Below are 18,049 nucleotides of genomic sequence, written 5' to 3'. Positions count from 1 at the left end.
GATGACGATTCCGCACAATCCCCACTGGACATCCAAATCGCGTATACGTTTGGCCAGCAAAGAGCCGAAATCCGGGTGGGGCGATTGCACGAAGAATGACAAGTACAGAGTGGCATGCGTGATCAACAAAGGTGAGAGGACTACTCGGCCAAAGAGACGGTGGAAACACGTCAAGGCGGATTGTGGGATGGTCGTCAAGATCGACACAACGGACGGTGATGTCGGCCTGGATGCGGATATATACCAGACCGGAGACATCAACACCTGGAATGGCAGCTGCGAGATCGCAACATGGCCCAGCGCTTTGGTTAGGTGCAGGTAATCTGGCAGAAAAGCTGTCACTCAGCTTTTGTCCAATCATGAATCAAGCAATACAGTATTCAATTATCGGCTCTGCCAATCGTCGTGGGATATTGTTGGTTGTGCATAAAGGACGTCCAGATGAACACCAAGAAAAGAAAGTACATACCCTCACCACTCCTCCACATGGAGAGTCCCAAAAGCCAACCAAGCCAAATTAAACAAGCAACATATTGTGCCCGAGTCTCCGACCAGCCGCGAAAAGGGGCGGATTCCCACCATGATCTGTGTGCTCGCCGAGAATCACTTGCATACTCCACGCGCGAAAAAGAGCTCTTATAGCATCTGAACGCGACCAAGGAAATGAGGACAGAAAGTTGAGCGTAGTATCCCCGAAGATCAAGTAGTTCGCGGCGGTACTGCTGCTCGGCTGGAGAAACAATTGTAAAATGCCAGGACCACGGCAGCGACATACCGGCTGTACGGTTGCTGGACAGTTCCGATGGCAGGACCCTGACTAGACACGAGTGCGGAGAAGGCACGGGAATATCAGCAAAACTCATTTACACGCTGGTAAGTTTGACAGGCACATTGAAGAAGCTGCCCAGTAATCTAGATAAGCCAGGCATAAGGCGTAGAGAATGGGGCGAAAAAAAATAATAGCCGTCAGCGATAGGACTCGAACCTATGCGGCCGAAGCCAAGTGATTTCTAATCACTCCCCTTAACCACTCGGGCACACTGACTGGGGTTGAAGAAAATGCCAATTTTACGATTCTATTAGCCTGGTTATATCAAAGTGGACAAGCCCGGAGCTTACACTGCACTACCTGCTATGCAGAAGGCAGGCGGCTGGGCTTTAGATGAAGCATTTGTAAGATATTATAGGCGATAAGACAGTATCTCTACAGTATACTGAACCCGACATAGATGTGACAAATGGCAGGGATATGTTGCTCCAGTTGACGAAGAGAACAGTTACATAGCGTCAAAAAAGTGGAACGTGATTATGGTTTCCGAATTGGTATATGCTAGCCATGAGTGAGGAAATTGGCGATAAAACCAAGGGCGGCAATGGGGATTGTTTCGCTTTCTCCGACCGATACTTCAAAATACTGGTGAGTTCTAATGTTGGATGTCCCTGATTCGAAATTCTGTCATGCTAGACAGAGTATCGCCTTTTGCAAACATATCTTAGTCCTCCCATATGACAAGGACGGCATGTAATAGAATACGCTTTTAGCTCGTGATCACAGACCAAATTAAAACTACAACAAAATAACTTTCAGTCAGTGTGCCCGAGTGGTTAAGGGGAGTGATTAGAAATCACTTGGCTTCGGCCGCATAGGTTCGAGTCCTATCGCTGACGTTTTTTTTCGCCACCTTTTTGTTTTAATCTATTAAAATATCTCGTCAACTTCCAAATCCAATGCCAGAATGTTTCTGCTCAGGTCTCAGCTACAGGTTATTGCTAGTTTCGCACGGTGGAACAAAGTCTAATTCATGGACGCCATGGGATTATTTCATTCAGTGAGTCAGTTGGCCTGACCATTTCTCTAAGTGGACAAGATTGTCAAGTTTCCAACCCGCCCCCCCACAGAAGCGCAAGTCCTATATTTACTCCCGCTACCCCTATTGAAAGGCTCCGTTAGGACGTGGGCATGAAGTGGTGCATGCAACGAAGTAGCATAATCAAACAACTAAGCCTAGGGTGAAGTCTGCATGGCCTCCTCGTGGCCGCCCGCGGCTGTCGTAGCAAAGTACCGGACATCGACATCTTCATCCTGCTGCAACTTCTCTAGACTGGGGAGGATTCTCTGCTGGATAAGCTCCTGACTCCGAGGTGACGGGGTCGCTGGTTTCCCAGCTTTCTCGAGCTCGGATAGCGTCCCTTCAGCGGGAAGGCGACGTAGTGTGTCGATCAATACAGCGTAGGATTTGGCGACATTGAAGCGGATATTGGGAATTTCATCCGTCACGAGTCTGTCTAGAATAGGAAGGATTGAGTTTTCGATGATGTCCAGCGAGACAACGGGCGCAAGAGTCTATCATAGTCAGTAATCGCCCAGCACTCGAAAAGGCCTAGGGAAACTCACCGAGATAGCAAAGCATGTGGTCATTCTGTAGAGATAGTTAGGATGTTGTCCCATGGCCATAACCTTCGGGATGATAGAGCCCTGAGCCCATTCGACTCCGAAGACTTCTGTGAGCTTTCTCAAATTTTGAGTGGCAGCTTCTCTGATAGAGAAGACAGTGTCACCGAGCCAGCCCATGCACAAGTCGCTGAGCTGTTCGTCGAAAAATTTGACACCCAGCTGACTAGCGAGAAGAGGGATGTACTCGATGATAGCAAGCCGAACTCTCCATTGTTTGTCTTCAGCTAACTGGACAATGGCAGGGAGAAGCGACTGCGAAAGGAGGTCGATGCCGATGACTGAAACGATTAGATATAACCAATGACAAAGTTGTATCTTGGATCTTACCTTTGTTGACCAATTCCAGCTTGGAAATGATATGCAGGCGAACATCGGGGAACTCGTCTTTCAGCATCTGAAGGAACATCGGGAGCAGATGGGCAATTGTCCTAAACGCATATCATCAGCATTCATGTCCAAGCAAATAGAACGGTATCACTCTGACTCTTCTTTCCCGAGGATCGGGGCCAGTCCGCTAATTTGAGTACCCAACGCCGCTCGCACATGCTGGGATGGATCCGAGACAAGATCCTCCACGCTCGTCATAATCTCGTTAAGCAAGGTCTCCCGGTCAATCAAGCTGCAGAAACCTATTGGCCATCAAGTTAACCAAGTCCTAGTTTGCATAAAAGCTTTACATACCTGGAATCTGGCCCGCAATTGCAGTCCGAACTTCAGCCTCTGTGTCCTTCAGAAGCTTAACAAATGAGGGCACCATGTCGCGAGTAACAACCTCTTCGTGTACAGCTTTAGCGATCTGTCGTGGAATATCAGCACAGCCTAAATAGGATAACCAAAGCCGCACCAGGGGCGAATTACCTTCTCGTATCGATCAGCAACCATGTATCTCACTCTCCAGCTCTTATCCTCGAAAAGATTGCGCAGGGAGGTCAGCAGGACACCATGGCTGGGTTGTTGCTCCTTGGGGATTTCCTCGGCGATAGAGATGAGAATGTCCACAGTCAACAAGCGCACGCTGTCTTGATCGTCACTTGCCAAGTATTGGAACAAGGGTATTATTTCTTCAATGATCACTTGTGTCTGCATTTCCTTGACAAACTTGGCAAGGTTATTTGCCGCCTGTCGTCGCACCATCGGCGTCTCGTCATGTACAAGGCCTCCGAAATATTGGCGGAGACTTTGCTGCAGTGGCGGTTGTGATTTCCTGTAGGGAACGCAATAGAGACCCGTGGCTGAGACTTTCGATGTGAACCAGTCGGCTTTCGAGAGGCGAATAACCATGGGGATGAAGTATTCTTCGATCTGCTTCTCGGATAATTCCTCCCCGATCTTGTTGAGCGACTCGACGGCCTAGCTTTCTGTCAGCAAAAGAAACGACACACCCAAAACGCTGAGTTTTACCTTCTCCCGCACCAATGGCTCTTCAATGGCTGCCAAGTTCTCCAGGGGAGAAAGGAGTACATGACCAAATTCCGGACCGCCAACATATTCCACGAAACTGCCCAGCTCATCGCTCAGAGCGGTTAGGACTTCGTCTTCGTCCTCGACAGAGTCTGCGAAAACCGTAAATTAGATCTAACGTCTTGTCATGCCCAGCCTTTGGTCGAACTAACCATCGAGGAAAGGAATAAGTTCGTCCCGAGTTCTCTCCGGTCCTAAGGCCAATGCAATCGTAGAAAGACGGCGTATAGCGTTGATGCGAAGAGTAACCTCATCATGCTAAAGGAGACGGCGCACGCGACTATCAGTATGTGTTGGAAAGAGATGACGTGGGTGAAAGAGCAACTGTACCTTCAGTTCATCAATGAGAACGGCAATGGGGTAGAGCTCATCATTTTCTCCCTGACCCTCCATCGCGGGAAGTTCTGTATCCTTTTCAATGTACTATTGAAAGAGTGAAAAAAAGGCTAACGAGGCAGGGATGCGGGCAGGTTCAAGGCCTCAGCAGGAACTGGAATTAAGTTGGTAAATCAATCCGGTATGACGCGAACTGAACAGGGGCTCCGGAAGTTATTTTGTGGTCGACACAGAGAAGCTGTCGAGAACAGGATGAAATGATCAAGCACCTGCTCTTAGATTGATATTAGTCGCTGTTGATAGCAGAGTTCTAGTGGTATAGGAAGGGATAATGGTTAGAAACCCCGGAGCGAGGTTTCGTGGGGTTTGGGCCGCCGCAGGACACTTGACTTGAGTAGCAAAATTACCTGGACAATTGAGATTGAACTCAGCGAAACAGCAATTCGTTGCCAAACAGTAATGGAGTAATCAAAATTCCTAACTTGAGAAAGGAGAATAGCCTCGAGTGAGTCTGTAGAGGCTGGTATCAAGACGGCTACTATTCTTATTAAGGCGAACTGCGACGGTCGCTGGTTGCTCACCTGAACCTGAGGCACTAGTACTAGTTCTAGCTGCTCCTGTGGCTGGTGGGGGTAAAAACAACCAAGGCAGAGCCTGAGGCCCTAAGGAATCAGGAGGGGTGAAATCGTGGCGGTGCAATTCATCTGTGGCTTGATTGGCGGAGGGTCAAGCCCCAACAGAGACAAAAGTGCCACGGACTTAAGTTCTATGACTGCGATTATCTGCCCGACACTGGAGAACAGACAGAGCATCGGCGGAGTTACCAACGCTGTTAATTTGCGTTGAAACACTCGGACATTCATTATCACTCCATACCAGTTCGTTGGTAGGATTCAATCGTTGTCTGATCGCGGCGTTCCTTCTATACAGTTGCTAAGAACAAGCCCCTCATCATGCCCACCATCTCGGTCGATAAGGCCGCGCTTTTTAAAGAGCTTGGTCGGGAGTATGTTTTCCTCTTATATTCATTGTCCTCACCCATTTTGTGACTAATTGAACCATCAAGATATACGACAGAGGAGTTCGATGAGCTGTGCTTCGAATTCGGTACGTTTTGACTCATTGATTCCTCACCTTTCTTTGCTAGGTTTCTCGCTGACGGCTTTTCCTGTAGGTATTGAGCTCGATGAAGATGTAATGCGCCCTCGAACACCTTGAGGAACACGATTGAACATTGCTAAGAAAAACAGACCACAAATTCGGACAGACCCATCGTCGATGGCAAGCAGGAACCACCCCAGCTGAAGATCGAAATCCCCGCCAACCGGTACGCATACTTTTCGGCAAACGTTGAACACTTCAAGCGTATATACTGAGTCTCTCTACAGTTATGATCTGCTATGTTTCGAAGGTATCCAGCTCATGCTCAACATCTTCCTGGGCCGGAAGCCTCTTCCCAATTACCGATTGGTTGAGCCCGCCAATGGACAGCTGGAGAAAATCATTGTCAAGGAAGATGTAAGTGGGCGTGGTTGGGAATTCAGTATCGCGTCAATATGGACTAAACAAATCTTCAACTAGACCATGAAAGTAAGGCCGTTGGTTTCCGGGGCTATTCTTCGCAACATCAAATTCGACAAAGCCCGCTATGAATCCTTCATTGCTCTGCAAGACAAACTCCACCAGAACCTTGCCAGACAGAGAACTCTTGTGTCGATCGGTACCCATGACCTGGACACTATCCAGGGCCCCTTCACCTACGAGGCACTGCCACCAAAGGACATCAAGTTTGTGCCTTTGAACCAGACGAAAGAACTGAACGGCGAGGAATTAATGTCCTTCTACGAGGTATGGAACTGAAACCATCCATGGCTCATCGCAATTAATACTTATCCCTATAAACAGAAAGACAAGCATCTGGGCAAATATCTCCACATCATCCGCGACTCCCCCGTTTACCCCGTCATCTACGACTCCAAGAGGACTGTCTGTTCCCTGCCGCCAATTATTAACGGTGACCATTCAAAGATTACTTTAGACACCAAGAATGTCTTGATCGAGGTTACGGCTCTTGACAAGACAAAGCTCGACATCGTCACCAAGATCATGGTCACGATGTTCTCCCAATATACCTCCGAGCCCTTCACGTATGTACGGTCTGCTTCGCCTTGTACGCATGATACTGACTCATTCTTGCGCAGTGTTGAGCCTGTCCAGATTGTCTCTGAACACAATAACGAGACCAGAGTCGAGCCTGACATTGCACCTCGTACCACTCAGGCCGAGGTCTCTTACATCAACCAGTGCTGCGGACTGGAGCTTTCTCCCGAGGAAATTTGCAAGCTCTTGACCAAGATGGCATACCAAGCAAGGCCGTCTGCATCTTCGCCCGACCTCATTGACGTGGATGTTCCCCCCACCCGCGCGGACGTGCTTCACCAGGCAGATATCATGGAGGATGTTGCCATTGCGTACGGTTTCAACTCGCTCCCACGGTCCTTCCCCAGCAAGTCGGGTACGATTGCTCAGCCTCTACCCATCAATAAGCTCTCCGATATTGTCAGAATGGAAGCTGCAATGGCAGGCTGGACAGAGGTCTTACCCCTCATCTTGTGTTCTCACGACGAGAACTTCGCCTGGCTCAACCGCAAGGATGACGGCAACACCGCCGTCAAACTGGCAAACCCTAAGACCGTAGAGTTCCAAGTTGTCCGCACAACCCTGCTTCCTGGTCTCCTCAAGACCATTCGTGAGAACAAGCATCACGCAGTACCCATCAAGATCTTCGAGTGCAGCGATGTCGCCTTCAAAGATCTGGCCTTGGAACGTAAAAGCCGCAACGAGAGACACTTCGCTGCAGCCTGGTACGGCAAGACGAGCGGCTTCGAAGTTGTGCACGGCTTGCTCGACCGCATCATGGCCATGCTCAAGAGCGCCTTCATCACAGGTGAGGAGTGTCTCGAAAACCCAGCCGTCGGCGACTCGCATTACTGGATTGAAGAGCTCGACGGTAAGTCTTATATGCTTTTTCGCTACGTGTATGTATCGGGTACTAACTCGGTCTTAGAACCCACTTACTTCCCGGGCCATGCGGCGTCCATCCACCTTCGTATTGCTGGCAAGGACCACGTCATCGGTGCCTTCGGTATCTTACACCCTACAGTATTGGAGAAGTACGAGCTGAAATACCCCGTGAGCACGCTGGAGATCAACATTGAGGCTTTCCTGTAAGCGATTGTCAAGGCAGCTGTGGAAGTGGTTTTTTTTAGCAAAACTTATAGATATATGCCCTGAAAATAACCCTCGGCACAAAGCAGTTACAGCATTAGAATCACGACGTACCTTGAATATGACATAGAAAATGCCCTCTTTCTTAGATTATCTGATCTCTAGAGTGGAGATCATACACATTCTTGGCAAGTTCCAGAAGAAATGCCGGACTCCGGCTTTACGGCGTACGTCGATATTTTTGGATGGTAGAAAGTTGAAAGGGGCAGTTGCTATTACACCAGTGTTATACGACGCTACGCACCCACCCAGGATACAATCTAGAGAAGTCTAAGTGAAAGACCGCCTGCTTAATGAGTCGACAAAGCCCATCCCGTAGTACTCTTACAAATAGTCGCAACGAGAACGACTTCCCCATTCCGCAATCTCATTTCATTTCAAGCATCACTTTTGGTATCCTACCTAGGTCTTTCACTAGGGATCTAGGAGAGAGCTGTAAGCCGAGAGAGATTCTCCGGCAGTTGCGAACAATATTGTCGGAAGGGGAGACAATTGAAGTTCATGTAGTGTTCTTTATTGCGTGAGGTAGGAAGTAGGTAGGTAGGTAGGACAGGAACGAAGAAAAGAAGAGCAGGGCCTATTTTAGAGAAAAGAAACCAGATTACTCCTGGGCGTAAGCCTCCGCACCGGCACCCTCCTGGCCTTCAGCGGCCTGCTGCTCAGCAAGTCGCTGCTGCTCGGCGAGCTGCTGAGCGGCGAGAGCCTTGGCGCCGTAGTCCTGGCTCATGGGCTGCAGGACGGGCTGCTCCTCCTTGGGCTCGATGATGGTGACGGAGTCAGGGAGGGTCTTCTGAGGACCGGCCTTGCCCTCGGGGTCGGAGCCGCGCATGATCTTGACCTTGATACCAAGAACACCCTGGCGGAGAAGGACGTGACGGGTAGCGCTGTCAATGAACTCCTTGGCGGGCTGACCGGAGTGGATCATGAAACCGTCCTGTACAGAGAGGATAGAGTCAGTCACACGGTTCCTGTATCGTTGCTTGCACCCCCTGTATCCCGAAACCACTCCATTCATCTTCCTCCATAGTTCCTCTTTCCCTTGAGCAAATTCCCCAAAGCACTATTGACGTACCGTGAACTTCATGGACTTGGCACGGGCAGCACGCAGCTTTCCGGAAACGACAACCTCACAACCCTTGGCACCGCTCTCCATGATGAATCTCAGGACACCGTAGCAGGCTCTGCGGACGGCCAGACCGTTGAGGAGCTTGTAGCGGAGGGACTCGCACTGAGCGACGGCGGACAGACCGCGGTTCTGGACCTTGGCGGCATAGAGGGAGACGGAGTTCTCGGGGAACTTGAAGCGCTTCTGGATGAGGGAGGTGAGCTCGCGGATGCGGCGACCCTGCTCACCGAGAACCTCCTGAGTGTGGGTGGCACGGATGACTGCGCAAAAAAAAGAGCATCCGTTAGCATCATGACACTATTCCCCATGTAATTCCTCGCGATAATTGTCTTCCTCCCATTGCGTCCCCAATTTCGTGGTTTTCCCATTTTTTCTGGCCTCCTTCAAATCCCCAATAACCTAACGGAAAAAAATACTTATGATCGGGCGAACGTACTGATGTCGGTGACGGTGGGAGTGACACGAACTTCAACACCAGAGTAGCCCTCCTCAGCCAGCTCGCGCTGGAAGAACTCGTTCAACTCGGCATAGAAGACACCGTCGGCGACGAACTTGCGGCGCTTCGAAATAGCTCCCTGGACAGCGGCCATGATTGCGTTTCTGCTGGTTGGTTTCTAGGTTGTCGAAGAAACGGCCGTAGCGGTGCACCAAAGTTGGGAAGTCGTTCGAGGGCGAAGTGGTCGGCAGTCGTCAGACCAGATTTGAGAGATTCCGCGTTAGTGGGGATTTTCTGGGAATAGGGCTTGTCCTTCCTTTCTGGGATAGGGCTCAACCCTCGCTTGCACTCCGCCGACCCCTTCCCATAATAGGAATAGGCCAAACATCTAGCTTTCAGAGCTTAATCCTGTTCAGGCTCTCAGGCATCAGTTTGCTGACTATCTACCGAGTACATCACCTTCCACAGCTTCTTTCAGGCTATATCGAGGCACCTACCCGCCAGCAGCCTTTGCAATAATCTTCAACTCTTGCCGTAGGAATATCCGTCATGTTCTAAACCTAGCTTAGGCCGATCCTTTGTTGTAACCGTCGCATAACATAACATACATCAAATCGTGAAACTGCAATCAAGTGCTATGTGCTTTATCATCGTTCATTGTCTGCTTTATTCCTATTGCATTTCAAGCTCCGTCTGACTCAGATTTTTCGGCTCCTGAGAGTTCTCCTTTCCCTTTGAGAAACTAAGATTTGAGATTCCTGAGGCCACTGCTGCCATTCCGGTCGGGACAGCGTTGCCGGTTACATTGCCAGGAGCTCCGCTTCCGACAGCATGATGGGCTGTCTCAATACCCGTCAAGACCGGCGTTGACTCAGAGGCGGGACTACCACGACGGGCAGAGGGAGTGACGCTGGTAGAGCGGACTCCGTTCATCTCCGCATCTGTCCGACCAAATGCTTCGCTCCACCATCTGACTTCATCGATTCGCGGGAAGATCAGGCGTTCCTTGCCGCGCTTATGATCGTCTATTTGAGGATCATACTTGGGATTGAGAAATTGCTCTCTCCGGGCAAGGAAGTAATCCCACACGCTCCGAGTACGTTCCTTCGCCTTCATCTCCACCCGCTCCTTTTCACTATTGAAAAGGAATGTACCATATTGGCATGAGTAGAGATGGTAGAGCAGCCGCCTGAGAAACCGCTCGTTGAATTCGAATCGTGTCGGATATTGGTATAACAATTGGTAGGTCGCATCCAGGAACTGATGAAAGACCGGACTTGTTTCCTTCACCTTGGTTACCTCCTTTTCGGAGACAACGCTTCTGGGGGCGGAACCTGGCTTTCGGGGACTGTCGGAGTCACAATTTTGCATCTCCCCTTCCGAATCCGGGAGAGAGTCGCGGCTCGTGTTGTCTCTGTTAAAGAATCCTTTTGCGCTGAGGAAAGCATTCTCTATGGCTTTGCTTGCACCACCACTCTCTCCAAATCCACGACCGGAATCACCCCCAATTCTTTCGTTTTCAATCTGGAACCACTTTTCGCTGCTCAAAGGACCCGTTCTGTGCCGGAACATGTGGCCAAAAGAAAGCCAGTCCTTCTCCACAAGTACCATAAACCCTTCCATCGTCCTAAAGTAAGGATCAAGACATATTTGACTTAGAGCGCTCAACTGGCCCGTGCGATCCCATCCATCCGAGCAGTGAATGAGCACATGCGAGTGCTGTAAGCCGACTTGACGAGCTATCAACCCGGCGCCATCCAGAATGCCAGCAATATGTTTCAGCCATCCACTTCGTGCCAGTTGATCCCTATTAGGTCCTAACGGCGTGACATCTGAGTCTTTAAGCGCATCAACAACCTTGTTGAGCGAGTCCCGCATGACGTGAATGTTGTCAATGCCGAGGTAGGCCTTCGTAGCAAACTTGTAATTGTCCATATTCTCTGATCCCAGACCAACGGCTTGCATAGCAAATGCATTGACTGTCGGCCGTGCATCAACAATTAGATTATGCTGCTGAGCACCATAAACCTGAGGTCTTTCCTCTGGATCCCCACGGAACGACTCCAGCATTTCGTCTTCCAATTCCTCGGCGTTTGTCAAATCAGTCAGCATCTGGTTTGATGAAACGTCACCTTGCGTCGAGCTCAGTGAGTCATGTTCCATATGTGGTGGGGTGAAATTGGCCAGTGGCCTGTCTGTACGGGATGTTGAGAATATTGCTGCCAATAGCTTCTCATCCTGGATGCTTCGGTTCTGCCGTACACCTACTAGAGGCTGAGAGCTTCTCGTGATCGAGCAGTTGTTGATGGGATGGCGATACGTCAGGACAGGTACTCGTGCTCTCGACCGATAACGAGCCGCGTAGTTGAGCGTATTGTCTGAAATGGACGACGGCACCGGTAGAAGAGCGGGGTATGTCGGTGAAAACTGAGACATCCAAAGTCAATACAGCGATCATGAAGCTACTCAGGAGGGAAAGGTTTACCCCGTAGTCCGTATTTACCTCGGAAATGCGCCAGCCGTTGTCGTTGCCATCGCAGCCCACGCCCTGCCTAGCCCACTCTTTGCGTGCATCGTACAACTCCCAACCGTTGAATTCCCGCTCCGGCGGCGGCGGCTGATAAGTGAAGGCATAGAGTTTGTCGATCCGGCCGACTTTGCATGTCCAGAGCTTTATGCTTTCATATACATCGCGAGCTTTACTCTCACTGGCGAAGTAAAAACAAACGAAAGTAAAGTCTCGACAGCGCAAGCGAATCGACGACGGCTGGCGGGATGCGGCGGGGGTTGGGCGGCATGTACAAAATGAGATGATAGGGTATGTTATCCACAGCTCCCTCGGTCGAACCGGCGTACCCTGAGCTTGCGCAGTCTCGGCTCCTTGGGGTATGTGGGAGAAGATAATATGGTGAGGGGTGAGGTGTAGCGTGCCGACGACCTGTTCACCACGACGCGCCAAGGTCACATCTTCAACCTGAGAGTCGAGGGAAGGAGGAGTACAGTCAGATCCATGCGTTTTGTCTCAACTCGGATTGTATGTAGTCATGGATCAAACCTTAGCGATCCGTGTTCTCTCCATGCCTATGCTATTTCCGTGTCCGCATAATCTTCATGGTTAGTATGACAGACAAGCTAGCTCTATTTCAGGACGGTCGGAGGACTGCGATGAGTCGAGTAATACTCCTAGTCTGTGATAGCACAGCGAGTCAAGGTCAAAGGCAGAATAGCGATGTCATTGACAAAATTGCAGATTTTCGCAAAAGTCTCGAGGTGGGAGAGCTCTCCAACCACAAGAAGTCGAAGCCCGATTCGGTCAGATGCGGAGCCCCTCGCTAGCTACGTCAAATGCCCACCGACCGCTCAAGGCAGGTAGGTAAGTGTCTGCCCTACGGGGCATTAAAGTGAGTTGATATGATCTGACAGTCAGTGATTACCATATTATTGCGTCTGAATGACTTCCAATGCCTCCTATTAGCTTCTTTTTAATATTCGACCGCATCTTAAATCGTTGAATGGACTCCAAAATTGTTGAGCTTAATGAATCCTGGCGTCTGTGACTGATTACCTATTTGGGCTACAGATGGCAACTGACCACATGCACCTGAGCGACACATAGCATACTCTTTGTTTGAATATCCTCGAGGACATACATGACTGTATCGATGGCTACAGCTCTCGGTTGGTCTGGCGTTAGAAAGCTTGCATCAACTTGATCTCGGACAAGGCAGATATATATTCCTATGGTGAACCAGCCAGCGCATTTGTAGAGTTGGCATATGTACATTGTCCAGTCTGACGCAGGAGGATTCTATGCAAACAAGGTCTCATGATTATAATACAATAGAAAACATATAATACAGTAGTGATATCTCTTAGACCGAATCAATCCGCCAAGCCCTATCCAGGTCAAATGCCAGAGAGCAAGCAGCACCGTAGAACGTGTTGAACCCACGATGGAGTGGATCAGGGGACATAGCATCCTTTGCAGGAGGACTTGTGGAGCTGTCACCCTCAGTGAGATCCATGTCGAGGAAGATCTCCGTCGTTCGGTAGGGATAAAACGGCCCGCTCTCGTAGAAAGCATAGTTGAGCCGCTGGCCATTGAAATCATAGCGATGAATGCCCGTGCCCCTAAGGTCATTCACTGGCATGAACATGTATTCGGCAGTAGTGTGGTTACCCAAATTGTCTGGTTCTCTGTTGAGAGTTCCCTTCAACAGATCATTGGGAAGCGGAACATGAGTAAAAACAGGCAGAGGCGCTTCACCTTCGCTGTTCATAAACCTAGAAAAGACGCCCTGCAGGTATTCCCGGAGGCTTTCCACCGTAATGTTCGCGGCTGACTCATTCTCAGAATGTCCATGCAGTAGATCGCGGTACAACTTTCTGGTAAACCGAAGGTCAAGGCCATTCTCGGGGAGCAGATAGTCAACACTGCTCTCAGCCAACTCAGCTTTCACGCTACGAATCCCAATTTGGGCACCAGAGACAGATGAAGGGTGTAATCCTGGCAGAGTTACCTCTAGTTCCAGTCGCGGAAAGATGTTTGCATGGGCAGCGGTTGGAATCAACCGGAAGAGGTGAAACTGTTGGTCATCATCAAGCAGACGTGGCTTGAGCGTACGCATAAACGACGTTACTCGAGGAATATCTGTAGTGAAAGTTCGAGGAAGATTCAATTTGCCCAGCTGAGAAGCGCTGAGAGTCTGGATCTCGAAGGAAGGCTTGCGTAAGAACAGACACTGCCCAACGGCGGCTATCACGGTCTCACTGATACCATCGCGTTCTGACGATGGCGATGACTTTCTGAGTAATTTGAGAAGCTCGTCCGACAAAAGCGATTGATGCTTATCGAAATACGGGGTGTCCAGGATCTTCGCCTCGGAGGATTGGGTAGACGGCATTGCCCACCGAAACCACACCTTTTGCCGATCGAACCACGGGACGTTTTGCTCTGGGTCTACATTGTAGACACTAGCCGACTGGGTCGCGGATAAGTAAGTGCCGAAGGGTATCGCAGGAGAAGTTGTGTTGTAGATCGCTAGGTTTAGTGTTCTCCGAGCATTGTCCGCATCTTCTCTGTTCTCCGCAAGATAGAACATCTTAATAACGCCCTGCGAGGGCTCCTGCTCGAACGCAACTCCATAGGTCCTGCTGATCCATGCAAGAAAATCAGGAGTAAGAATACGGCCACTCTTGGACATGGCATTATTTGGCGTAGGTAGATCGACATCTTCCTGTCGAATTCTGTTCGTTGCATCGTATATAATCTCGCGAATCGATTCACATGTGTGCTGAGTCCCAGTTACTCTGATGAGGCTCAACGAACGGGTGACGTCAATCTTCGCGTCGTGTAAGCTGGCCAATTCTTCGAAAGAGAAATGCTCAGAGTTGAGTAGCAGCGACAACGAGTACGCGGGGAGCCGGATGTCGATTTGACCAACTTCGCCAGCAACACCTAGCTGCCAGGAGTCTCGTAGAATTCTCTCTGCAAGGAGTTGCTTTCCTTTCAGCGCTTGTGTCACGGCGACCCTATCGGCAAAGCTTCCCCGCGAAACTGGACCGGTTTCGAGAAACATGGAAGTTCCGGGTCTCCAGACAGCAGTGGGTGCGTGCTCGCTTTGTGGTTCCCCATCCTTCTGGACTAAAGCCTCGTGCTTCGCTTCTTGTATATAGTCTGACAGCTGTTGAAAGGTAAAGGATGATTGGAGTCTATTGCGCAGGTCTTCCCAATCGTTGGCGGACAACTTGTCGTGCGGCCGATGAGGTTCACGAAGGCTTTGTATGCTTTCATTGATGGTAGCAGATTCTAGAACAGTATCTTTGATTTCGATATCTTCTAGCATGAATGGGAGGGCAGATTTATCGGATGTGTCGCGTTTGATCTCGGGGTTTCGACGGCGGCGGGTCCGATGCGGTACGACAACGATTTCCCCAGGTCTTCCCAACGAGTCGACATCGAGCGTCACCTTCTGACTCCTAGGATATTCCTTCTGGTTTGCCCACCTGGCTCCAGGTCGACGGCGAGACGATGGCTCGTCCTCGGGATCGGTTGCGGTGTTCTGATAGCGAACGAAAGCATCACGCTGGCGACTCGCTGATGATCGTAGAATATCTCTACAAGGGGAGATGCATTGACAGGCCAGACGCCCTGCTGCCGGCCTCGAGAACCGTGTAAGCATATGGGAAAATGGGCGAATTGTTTCGAGCCAGCCGCTCCATGAAATTCTTCGCAATCGATAGTTTCTCGAAGCTTTGCATGCAATCTTATCGGTCAAGATACGCTAGGCTGGAAGCGGAAGGTTGATCACTATGACATGTGCCTTAGGCCACAAGAATGAATGTCTGACTGAAGATACTCAGTCCTTATCGTTTCAACAAATAATCAGAGTAAGTAAAGTATAATAAAAGCGTCAAAGGTAAAAATGAAGGGAACAAAAGAAAAGAGTATGAGCCCTATGGGATTATTCCTTTACAGACACCTCCCAGCTCCGCAGGTCCTCTCGTACATCAAATTCGGATAATTCATTCACTTCACTACGGCTTTTCCAGGTCTTGCCATTTGCACTGTCGTGGAGCTGCTCTTGAATACTGCCACCTTTCCTGATGTGTCCGGACGAGTCAGACCCTTTGCTTTCGTTGCGGAATTGGCTAGATGAGCTCTTTGGTCGCCTCTCGAAACTTGGGGACAATCGGTTCCCTGATCTGGTTTGCCTTGTATCTGTATCCCTATCAGGATGAAGCTCGTTATTATTATCCGCCGTTCTCCGAGAGCGAGCATCAGGATGTTCGTCGTTCCCGCAAGAACCCGTGGCGAAGAGGTCCTCGATTAACTTATCCGCGGGGATGTCATCTGTGCCAGACAGCCATGAAGCAGCAAGAGTGCGGCGGTACATGTCCTGCATATCAGCAACCTCTCTACTCTGCGTGTTGATGGACGGAAGCCGGCCAAGATCATCATGATCAGCTTGTTCTGAGGAGACCACACCCGCAATGCCTGCGAAAACCGCGGCGGACCTTAGGGGGGGACTGCTAGCAATCAGTACCAGACTGGTTATGATTAGTGATAATAAAGCATACGTGGTGAAATTTCGATCGCCATCAATCTGGCGCATCACAATCCCAACCCTGAGCGTGCTGTTGACCTTACTATCCTGCATCAGGTACCTCCTCACAATGCCTTCCTCGTCATCGCTCTTGTCGACATACTCGGCAAGATTGAGCCTGATCCTTCCTAAAAGATTCTTGTCGCCGTGTCCCCCAGACCCAAACTCTTGTATGATGTCTAAGACGAGTTCGCATTCATGGAGTGTCTGATTTCGATCAATCGTAAGCCTGACCTGCAGGGTCTTCTCGTAGTTCCAGTACGCTCGATGATCAATGATGATCGCTTTGTCCGTATGTCCATGATGCTCGGTCGTACTCGACGACGGCAAACGCCATTTAACGAACGCCGTTCCACTCACGAGTGGTACATTGTTTAGATCGATGATCTGAGTGACGATCTCGGTTAGTGAGAATCTATGATATGCGAGACCGGCCAGACTTACTCTCAATATAAATTCAAATCTAGGCTAGATTAGGGTTCAGCATTGCCCGCTCCTCCTAGACAAAGCACTTACCCTCCTATTTTTCGGAACTACAGTATGTGGAATCAGCTTCAAGTTGTACCGACCATGAGGTCATCTGGCGCAGCGCAGCACAGCGTCCAGCGAGTGGAGTGATCGCATACCAAAAGCCTGCATAGTGGGCAAGGCTTCAAAGCCAGTCGCGAGCGCCCTTTCTTTACCTTCTCATTTAACCGAAATGATGGAGTGTCCGATTCTGTCTTGGTCCCCTTAACTTCAGTCTCCTACAATTCCGCTGTCACCTCCGCACCGCAATCAGGCGGTCAGCCACCATTCAACCGGCAGAATCCCACCGCTACCGACCCGCATCGACAAATGTTCAGCAATAGATCAGTACTCCTCATCACACACACAGCTATCCAAAGCTCCTCCCCCTCCAACCTCCAAAATGGACCAGCCGCCTCTCTCACCTCCGGCAGAGCCCGAACCAATCTCAACAGCAAACCTCCCCTCAAACGCACCAGTCCCGCTCGACTCCCCCCTCCGCACAAACCCCATTCATCCATCCCTCCCCGATATCCGCGTCCCAAGCTCGCCCCTAAAACCACACCAGTACGACCCAGTCACCTGCACACCCATCGATCTGGAATCTGACTCTGTCCGGACTCAACTTGACCACCTCCGAGCGGAATACACATCCCCTAGCGCTGCGCTGAAAGCGCAGGAGCAAGTAGCCAAGGAAGCAAAGCGGAAGATCGAGGAGGCGGAGAAGAAGCGCGAGGAGGTGCAAAAGGCCATGGATAAGAAGGTCAAGGAGCGGGATACGGAGATGAAGGTGCTATCCAAGTATCAGAAGGTTAGGGGCCTGGATATTCCGTCTTGAGCCTTGGGTTGAATTGTTGGATTGGCTTGGTGTGAGATTGGTTTTTGACGTCTAAAGACGCATTGATGACCAAGAGTGCTCGGCTGGCTTCTGCTTAGCGCTTCGCGGTTCCCTTGGGCGGCTGTTGGAGAGAGGATACAGTCGTCGAGCCGCTCAGAGTGGTACGGCACTCCGGACTCTACAGAAACTGGTGGCAGTCACAACTATATGCGCTGCAATTGGCTTCGAAGGCGCCAAAACTGCCAGACAGGGCCTACGGACAACTGCCCGGAACTTGAAGCGCGGCCTCATGGGCAAATAGAGAGCTTCTCACGTCGCAGATGCACGGCACCGAGTCTACGAGAAGTCGTTGCCTCTTACTAGATGAGGCTGCAATCTCGACTCAGATCTTCAGCGAGCTTGCATACTATTGCTTCGATAGTGTCATGACAGAATCATAATCTAGTCTTGACATGAACCTTGGATTTCCTGTGGGCTATGGATGCATTATAAAGAG

General features: G+C 50.2%; 7 protein-coding genes and 2 non-coding genes across 9 annotated transcripts; 3 read left to right on the top strand and 6 right to left on the bottom strand.

Annotated features, from left to right (window-relative positions):
• Nucleotides 1–964: 964 nt before the first annotated feature.
• Nucleotides 965–1,045, bottom strand: NFIA_019160. The gene has a single exon. It is a non-coding gene; the product is annotated as a tRNA-Ser (tRNA).
• A 542-nt stretch (nucleotides 1,046–1,587) lies between these two features.
• Nucleotides 1,588–1,668, top strand: NFIA_019150. Its single transcript has one exon. It is a non-coding gene; the product is annotated as a tRNA-Ser (tRNA).
• A 337-nt stretch (nucleotides 1,669–2,005) lies between these two features.
• Nucleotides 2,006–4,309, bottom strand: NFIA_019140 (protein phosphatase 2A structural subunit TPD3; the record flags this gene model as incomplete). The annotated part of the gene is made up of 9 exons (XM_001265108.1): nucleotides 2,006–2,344; nucleotides 2,396–2,733; nucleotides 2,783–2,883; nucleotides 2,940–3,084; nucleotides 3,137–3,251; nucleotides 3,314–3,805; nucleotides 3,857–4,008; nucleotides 4,069–4,174; nucleotides 4,247–4,309. 9 exons carry the CDS (start codon nucleotides 4,307–4,309, stop codon nucleotides 2,006–2,008), a joined length of 1,851 nt encoding a protein of 616 aa, XP_001265109.1.
• An 896-nt stretch (nucleotides 4,310–5,205) lies between these two features.
• NFIA_019130 (phenylalanine--tRNA ligase subunit beta) lies at nucleotides 5,206–7,483 on the top strand (the record flags this gene model as incomplete). The annotated part of the gene is made up of 9 exons (XM_001265107.1): nucleotides 5,206–5,258; nucleotides 5,319–5,359; nucleotides 5,427–5,446; nucleotides 5,503–5,579; nucleotides 5,641–5,770; nucleotides 5,834–6,100; nucleotides 6,158–6,399; nucleotides 6,454–7,262; nucleotides 7,320–7,483. 9 exons carry the CDS (start codon nucleotides 5,206–5,208, stop codon nucleotides 7,481–7,483), a joined length of 1,803 nt encoding a protein of 600 aa, XP_001265108.1.
• A 658-nt stretch (nucleotides 7,484–8,141) lies between these two features.
• NFIA_019120 (40S ribosomal protein uS3) lies at nucleotides 8,142–9,256 on the bottom strand (the record flags this gene model as incomplete). Its single annotated transcript, XM_001265106.1, has 3 exons — nucleotides 8,142–8,474; nucleotides 8,613–8,926; nucleotides 9,103–9,256. The coding sequence occupies 3 exons, from the start codon at nucleotides 9,254–9,256 to the stop codon at nucleotides 8,142–8,144; spliced, it is 801 nt and encodes a 266-aa protein (XP_001265107.1).
• Nucleotides 9,257–9,774: 518 nt separating this feature from the next.
• NFIA_019110 (phosphatidylinositol-3-phosphatase YMR1) lies at nucleotides 9,775–11,900 on the bottom strand (the record flags this gene model as incomplete). The annotated part of the gene is made up of 3 exons (XM_001265105.1): nucleotides 9,775–11,529; nucleotides 11,588–11,757; nucleotides 11,831–11,900. The coding sequence occupies 3 exons, from the start codon at nucleotides 11,898–11,900 to the stop codon at nucleotides 9,775–9,777; spliced, it is 1,995 nt and encodes a 664-aa protein (XP_001265106.1).
• A 1,074-nt stretch (nucleotides 11,901–12,974) lies between these two features.
• Nucleotides 12,975–15,284, bottom strand: NFIA_019100 (putative respiratory complex assembly protein Rmp1; the record flags this gene model as incomplete). The annotated part of the gene is made up of 1 exon (XM_001265104.1): nucleotides 12,975–15,284. The coding sequence occupies one exon, from the start codon at nucleotides 15,282–15,284 to the stop codon at nucleotides 12,975–12,977; it is 2,310 nt and encodes a 769-aa protein (XP_001265105.1).
• A 282-nt stretch (nucleotides 15,285–15,566) lies between these two features.
• On the bottom strand, nucleotides 15,567–16,847 carry NFIA_019090 (N-terminal C2 domain-containing protein; the record flags this gene model as incomplete). Its single annotated transcript, XM_001265103.1, has 2 exons — nucleotides 15,567–16,676; nucleotides 16,806–16,847. 2 exons carry the CDS (start codon nucleotides 16,845–16,847, stop codon nucleotides 15,567–15,569), a joined length of 1,152 nt encoding a protein of 383 aa, XP_001265104.1.
• Nucleotides 16,848–17,118: 271 nt separating this feature from the next.
• Nucleotides 17,119–17,854, top strand: NFIA_019080 (uncharacterized protein; the record flags this gene model as incomplete). Its single annotated transcript, XM_001265102.1, has 2 exons — nucleotides 17,119–17,526; nucleotides 17,738–17,854. The coding sequence occupies 2 exons, from the start codon at nucleotides 17,119–17,121 to the stop codon at nucleotides 17,852–17,854; spliced, it is 525 nt and encodes a 174-aa protein (XP_001265103.1).
• Nucleotides 17,855–18,049: the final 195 nt, after the last annotated feature.

Source organism: Aspergillus fischeri, genomic scaffold, assembly GCF_000149645.3.
Source record: "Aspergillus fischeri NRRL 181 1099437636249 genomic scaffold, whole genome shotgun sequence".
Taxonomy (NCBI): Eukaryota; Fungi; Ascomycota; class Eurotiomycetes; order Eurotiales; family Aspergillaceae; genus Aspergillus; species Aspergillus fischeri.
The sequence above is the reverse complement of the archived record's forward strand: the minus strand, read 5'-3'. Positions and strand labels throughout refer to the sequence as shown.